The sequence below is a fragment of the Quercus suber genome, unplaced genomic scaffold (genome assembly GCF_002906115.3).
Source record: "Quercus suber isolate HL8 unplaced genomic scaffold, Cork oak 2.0 scaffold_109, whole genome shotgun sequence".
Taxonomy (NCBI): domain Eukaryota; kingdom Viridiplantae; phylum Streptophyta; class Magnoliopsida; order Fagales; family Fagaceae; genus Quercus; species Quercus suber.
Window position 1 is genome coordinate 671,165 of NW_027069574.1, and position 7,911 is coordinate 679,075.

Consider the following 7,911-nt stretch of genomic DNA (forward strand, 5'->3'; position numbering starts at 1 on the left):
TATGATTATGGACAATCTGATTATGAATTGATTTTGATACATAACAAATGGAGGTTATTCATTGGTACTTTGATACCTAGCCAATGAGGGTTATTTACTAGTATTCTGATACCCAGTCACGAGGATATAGCGTGACCATAGTCATAAGATTGTTAAGAATATGAATTACGTTTGAATATTTGAACTATTTTGAGTCCTTAAAACTATATATGTGATTTTGGAAATGTTTGAGTATTTGAACTATTTTGAGTCACCAAAACTGCGTATGTGTTTTTTGAACCTATTGTAAGTTATAACTTTTGATATATGGAAAACTGACTATTTTCTAAATCACCTATGATATATTTGTAATACTAAAGTATGTGATCTATGTGCAACTTATTTTTTTAAGACTACAAAACTTCTTTAGTTATTTTGAAAACACATATTACATCTTATACTTTACAGATCTATTACTTGATAGAACTTATTAGAACTTTGGTTACTTATTGAGTTGTCAACTCACCCGCTTTTTTCCCCTCTAGTTTCAGATTGTGAAGAATAGCAAGTTTCAGGAGTTTTGATGTTGTGTTGTGAGCAAGGAAAGAAGCTTAGTGATTTTGGAATTAGATGCCTTGTAATAGTCTTATATCTTTTGGCCATTTTGCATTATGTACATGGGGTTTGGATTTTGTTCATTTTAAATTATTGGAGATCTATTCATAAAGAAAATTTTGAGGTATTTTGAATTTAAGGTGAACAACACTGAAAAACCTAAAGAGAAAGTAGGTTAACCTTCCAATAATTCTATGGGTGAACAATGTTTTGAATGTCAAGGGTATGGTCATGTGAAATCTGAATGTCTAACATTCTTGAGGTCTAAGGGTAAGGCTATGGCTATAACCCTTAGTGATGATGAAGTTTCTGACAATGAGTCTGGTAGTGATGAGGATGTCAAACATGCTAAAGTTACACCTCCTAGGAAAATTAGGGTTGATCTTTAATAATCTAAACCTAAGACTTCTAACCCTCCTAAGGGCAAGTTGCATGATAAGCTTGCATGGGTTTGTCATTTTTGGGGAAAGTCTAGGCACATTTGTCTAAACTGTTTCAAGTTGCAAGCTGCTGAGTGAGCAAATAAGCCAAAAGTACTTGTGCCTTAAGCACAAGATCCTATGGTATTTATTGGTGAGTTAGTAAAGGTTTTAAACTTTTATTCCAATCCTAGAGTTGCTCAGAATTCTAATTTGAAGAATAACTCTAATGCTAAAGTTGCATCTAAAAATTTTTGGATGCAAAAGGCTCAATCTAATTGAGTCTTTCTAACTGGTCCTTATACTTCATTGCTCTACTCTTTGTGACCATTCTTCTTGCTATTTTTTTTTTGTTTGTTTGTTTTTTTTTTTTTTCTAGGATTTACATTGCATAACATTCATGCATTTCATTCTAGATTTGTTTTAGTTATTTCTTTGCAAAAAAAAAAAAAAAAAAAGGAAAAAGGAAGCAAAATGTGTTTTGCCTTTTTGAACGGAATTTAGACCCTTAAACACACAGATTGCGTAGCCTAGATTAATTAGCCAAGTTGTTACTTAGTCAAATTAAGCAATTCTAGGTTAAAACAATCCAAACAATTATATCAAGAATATAAAGCAGCGGAAAATAAATAACACAAGATATGATCACCCAGGAAACCACACGGTAAAAACCTGGGGAGGATTTGACCCACCGATCCTCAAGGCTAACCTGAATTCACTATGAAAGAATTGAAGTTCGTACAAAAGGACTACAAGCTCCCCGCTCGACTTCCTAATGCTACCCACCAGTAGAACTTCCTGACACGACCACGCGCAGGCTCCGAATCCACGGACTACTTCTTTCTTGAATTCTTCAATCAGCTACAAGCTCCCCGCTTGCTTTTCTTTTAAGTTTCACAAATAGCAACAGTAATGATCTTCAAGATGTTGAAATCATCTCCACCATGAAAACCCTAAGTTTTGTGTAAAGGAAAGCTCCTCAAAGATCTCACACGAGATTCACACAAAACAGCAATGTATGAGCAACAATACAATATGGACAACCTTCAAAAACGTGGCTAGGGTTTTATTTATATACCTAGGGTAAAAACATAAAACCCTAAACGTTTAATGAAGTAGGGCTGAGTTGGAAATTCTGCAGAAAATTCAACCTGTGCGATTTTCGATCGATCGAGTCTATTCTTCGATCGATCGAGCCAGGCCGAGAGTCCCAAGTACTTCTGCAGCCACTCGATTCCAACTGTACAATATTAAACCAACTTTGAGCAAGACTAAATAAGACTTAATACAATGTTTTGATCATGGTTTGCCAACATTACAAATTAGAGTTCTAAATACATAAAATCCTAAGACCTTAGAACCTAACACTTTTTTTATTTTGTTTTTTTTTGTTTTGTCTTGGATTTGAAATCAATGTTGACCAATTTATTTTTACATTACATGTCTATGTACCTTGTTTAGCTTGGATGAGCTTACTTATTGCACTTTACTAGTTGAAACTTTGTAGTGCATGTTGTATGGGAAAATGTTTATAGTTTTTGATCACATGATCTTGATCTTGAAGTCACATGCCTTTGATTGACGGACTTGAACTTATTGAGAAAGGCATAAATAACTATCTCACCACTGTTTACTAGCCAATCATGAACACCTTAGTGCATATCATAAGATTTCGTGCTCGAGAAAGTATATCACATGCACAAAAAGAACATAAGGTGTAGCCTCTATTTAAATGCTAAAATTAGTGTGTATATTATTGGGTTATAATAACTTTAAATAAAATAAAATTGGTGTGTATATTATCCCGGCTATCTTTAGGAACTAATGTATTAGAACTTAATTTTGTAATGTTGGCAAACTATGATCAAAACGTTTTAGTCTTGTTTAGACTTGCTCAAAGTGTATTTATATGTAAAATAGGAATTACGTGTTCTGCAGGATTTACTGCATAAATCTGCCTCGCTCAATCAATCGAAGTTCGTGCAGATTGTTTTTCTGTAGAATTTTTCAACTCAACCCAAGCCTGTTTGACGTGTAGGGTTTTATGTTTTGTCTTAAGTATAAAAGGGAAAACCCTAGCCACGTTTTTAGGATGCTCTTTATGCTGTGTGTGTGAATCTTTTGTGAGATCTAGAGGTGCTTGTCTTCACACATACTTAGGGTTATCAAGAATCAAGACTATGTCAAGAACTTGGTGATCGTTTTAGTTGTTGATTCAAGATCTTAAAGATACACAAGCGGGAGTGCTTGTACTTGCTGGGAATCCAAGGAAGAAGTAGTCCGTGGACTCGAAGCTGTCACGTGGTCATGGTAGTAAGTTTCCTACTTGAGGTAGCAATAAGATGTTAGTGATCTAAGTCGCTATTGTGTAAACTTCAATTCTTTCATAGTGGATTCGTTTTATCTTGAGGATAGCTAGGTTAAATTATCCTCAATTTTTTTACCGGTTTGGTTTTCCTGGGTTATCATATCTTTGTGTTCTTTATTTTCCGTCTACGCATATGTTGTGAAATAGTTTTGAACGATGGTGATGAGTGATAAATTTGTATAGATTGATACAATTGTGGCTTTAGAGTAGTGCAATGGAAGTGTGATAATTCATTCAGCTTGTGATGAATTTGAAGGACTGAATTCTTATAAGTGGGGGAGATTGTAATACCCGAAAAAAAAAATGATTAAAAGGAAGGGTATTTAATTAAATCTTTTGTGGGGTCAATTTTATAATTAACATTACTAAGGGAGACTTTAGAAAACTAGGTTGAAACCCTAGTTATATATAAGCTAATTAAGTTAGTATATAATAGATATTTTTGAAGGAGGACTTTTGAGTTTGTTCAACTAGAGAAAGATTGATGACACACTTGAGGTAATAGCCTAAAAAATCTCATATTTTGTCAAATCTAAATTTTATATGAAATTATAATATTTTTATGTGGATATTTTTGACTAGTAGTAAAACAATCTAAATATCTAGTGAGTTTTATGCTGTAAACGAAGAAGAAGTATTTAGATTTATATCTTTGCTATTTTGGACACTAAGAAGCTATTCCTATCTCGAAAATCTGATCTTTTCTAAGACTTCTATTGCATTAATTGCAATAGAAACTGCAGATTTTTATGTTGTGTTAAGATTTGTTTTGGGAGGTGTGAAGTTTCTGCACAATTTTTCTTTAAAGAATAGTGACCTAAGTACTAGACTTGATGATGTACAGAAGCCTAGTAGTCTAGGCATGCTTTGAGGTCTGACATAGACTCACATGCTTTTGAAAAAAAAAAGAAAAAGAAAAAGAAAAAGAAAAAGAATGGTGTGGTGTATTTGTAAATGTCTTGGTGCTTTGATTTTTGTATGATATAGTACTTAGTTTGTCCTCATCTTAGGAGAACTAATGGCGGCAGAAAAAACAAAAGAAAAGAAAAACACACATATAGACCCTATATGGCCATAAGTATAGTGTGTTCTATCGGTTTTATTCCTAGGGAACTATTTGTGACAGAAAGTAAAGAAACAAAAATATTATGACTATGTGAGTTTGGTGTAAGAAACAGGAGATTATTGTTAGGCTTAGTGAGGAGACAAAATTTATATAGATAAATTAATGATAGTTCTAAAATATATAAGATGGATTTTTTAACAGTTTCTCTTTTGGTCGGGTATCGTTACAAGTTTTTCTTAAATTATTTGATTATTGAGTAAATGGTACCCGCAAAATTGTTTTTGGTGATATTTAAGGATTTTAGAAGAATTGTTAGGGAGAAGTTCATTTTGGTATGGCTTTTGGAGGTAAGTAACTTTATCCTAATTGGGTTTTATTTTGCTTATATTAATGTATTTTTAACTACTAAAAATTGTTTATAATTGTTAGAATTTTTATTTCTATTATATTATTGATTTCAAGTAAATGATTATTACAAATATATTTTAATATTGAGCATATGATTTTTATATACATGCTTGAATAAGATATATTTTTGTTAGAAACTATGATTTCATATGTATGATTATGGACAATCTGGCTATGAATTGACTTTGATACCCAGCCAATGGGGGTTATTCATTGGTACTCTGATACCCAGTCACGGGGATATAGCGTGACCATAGTCATAAGATTGTTAATAATATGAATTGCGTTTGAATATTTGAACTATTTTGAGTCCATAAAACTACATATGTGATTTTGGAAATGTTTAAGTATTTGAACTATTTTGAGTCACTAAAACTGCTTATATGTTTTTGGAACCTATTGTAAGTTATAACTTTTGATATATGGAAAAATGACTATTTTCTAAACCATCTATGATATATTTGTAAGATTAAAGTATGTGATCTATGTGCACCTTATTATTTTAAGACTATGAAACTTGTTTAGTTATTTTGAAAACACATAGTATATTATAACTTTGGAAAACACATATTACATTGTATACTTTACAGATCTATTGCTTGATAGAACTTAATAGGATTTTGGTTACTTATTGAGTTGTCAACTCACCCCATTTTTTCCCCTCCAGTTTTAGATTGTGAAGAATAGCAAGTTTTGGGAATTTTGATGGTGTGTTGTGAGTAGGGAAAGAAGCTTAGTGATTTTGGAATTAGATTGACTTGTAATAGTCTTATATCTTTTGGCCAATTTGCATTATGTACATGAGGTTTGGATTTTGTTCCTTTTAAATTATTGGAGATCTATTCATAAAGAAAATTTTGAGGTATTTTGAATTTATTTGATGAAATTTTTTAGGGAAAATTTTTAGTGCTAAGAAGGCCTTGCATACTTGTAGGGTGATTACTTTATAAGCATGCGGCTGTTGTCACGTGCCTATCTTTATGGTTGGGTTCGGGGTGTGACATATATATATATATTGATGGATGTAAGAGAGAGGCGATGGCTATGGAAGGAAGTTAAGGAAAAATCTTTCTCCTGATTGTTGATAAGAGTTTTTACAGGTGTGCTATTTATAAGCCTAACTCTTTCCATAATAGATCAAGAACAAACACTTGGTTAAAGTAAATACAAGAAAATGATTTAGGAATATTTTCATCCAGTTATGTGAATAAAATGTATTTTAGCTCATAAAAAAGGTATTTTTATCTATTTTACACAACCACTTTTACAACGCACATTATATTTCATTCTTCATTTTGCAATACATTATATAAGAATTTTTTTTTTAAATTTTTAATTTTTTTTTACAGACAACACACACACACACAGATATATATATATATATATAGAGAGAGAGAGAGAGAGAGAGAGAGAGAGAGAGAGACATATACATAGCTACAATCGTGTCACAACTATTTTTATTACTGTTGAAGTCCTTTTACATTTATTTTGATAAGTAAGAGACTACAATAGATTCTAAAACACAACAAGATAACGAGGAAAGATTAAGCAGAGATTGAATATGCACAAGGATGACCTATTAAAGGAGGATAGATCAAGAAGAGTACAATATTGGTACCAGATAGAGAGGATTTTTCCGAAATGCTGTGATAGCATTGACTTCAGTCATGTCCAAGTCTTTTCCTTGTGCATTATTGGTAGGCAACCTCCAATCAAACCAACATAAGAGGTTGGCAAGCACGTATTCCACTACAGCAATGCCAAATGTCAATCCTGGGCACCGCCTTCTCCCACTTCCAAATGGGATGAATTCGAAGTTTTGACCTATGAAATCAACTGGGTTGTCTGTGAATCTCTCTGGGATGAATTCTTCTGGCCTATCCCATAGTTTAGGGTCCCTTTGGATTGCCCATACATTTACAAATACTCTTGTTTTCTGTGGAATATCATAACCTCCAAATTTTAAAGTTTCTAATGTTTCTCGAGGTACAGAAAGCGGAACTGGTGGGTGCAGTCTTAGACTTTCTTTGAGGATACATTTCAAGTAATCCATTTGATTGATATCATTGATGTCTATCTTTGACTTATTTCCCACCACTCTTCTTACCTCTTCTTGTGCTCTTTTCATAATACTTGGATTTCTTATGAGCTCTGCCATTACCCATTCCAAAGCTGTTGAAGTTGAATCACTTCCTCCAACAAACATATCCTGAAATTATGATAAAATAAAATTTTAGGTATGTTTCCAATGGTAGTAGCTCGATTACCTCCATTTAAAATGAATCTATTTTATGGTTAGATCAAATATTACAAATCTGAAGATATATCTTGTGCTACATTATTTAAAATTTTAAATGACATAGTAGGTAGCACTTTATATATTATCAGTTTCAAAAACATAAAATTATAAGAACAGAGTCTCTGAGAGAGAGAGAGAGAGATACTAGTAGGATTGCTTTGAGGTTGTCATGGCTAAGCTCAAAGTCAAGCATGCTGTTCTTTTGAAGTTGGAGGAGAATATCTGCAAAATCTTTCTTATTGGGATGTTCACCATCATTACGTTTCATTGTCTTGTGTTCTTCAACCACTTGATCAAGAAAAGCATCTAGTTCTCCACAAGTGGATTTTAGACTTGGTTTAAATCCCATTAGAATATCAAACCAACCCAAAAAGGGAAAATAATCCTCCCAAGAAAAAGCTGCTAGTAGCACCATTACCTTTCTTGGTAGTTCTGAAGACTTTCCCTTACCATCCACTTCTCCAAACTTTTTACCAAACACACATCTTGTAACGATGTTGTTTGAGTTTTCAATCAATAACTCACTTAGATTAATAGAAACCCCTTTGAGGCACAAGTCATGTACCTTATTGATCAATATAGAAACTTCTTCTTCCCTTGTATATTGAAAAGATTGCACTCTTTTGAGGCTCAAAAGTTCTAGGACACAAATTTTCCTCACTTGCCTCCAATATTCACCATAGGATGAGAATGCTAGGTCTGTGCATCCATAGAGTAAGGAATTGGTAGCCGTGGTTTTTGGCCTGTTTGAGAAAAG

At 32.9% G+C, this 7,911-nt stretch overlaps 1 protein-coding gene across 1 annotated transcript; it reads right to left on the minus strand.

The window, feature by feature from the left end:
• Positions 1-6,449: 6,449 nt before the first annotated feature.
• LOC112010062 (phenylacetaldehyde oxime monooxygenase CYP71AN24) lies at positions 6,450-7,911 on the minus strand (the record flags this gene model as incomplete). Its single annotated transcript, XM_024042402.2, is given in 2 exon segments — positions 6,450-7,064; positions 7,300-7,911. Coding segments are annotated over 2 exon segments (1,227 nt in total), but the record flags the coding sequence as incomplete, so codon positions are not given.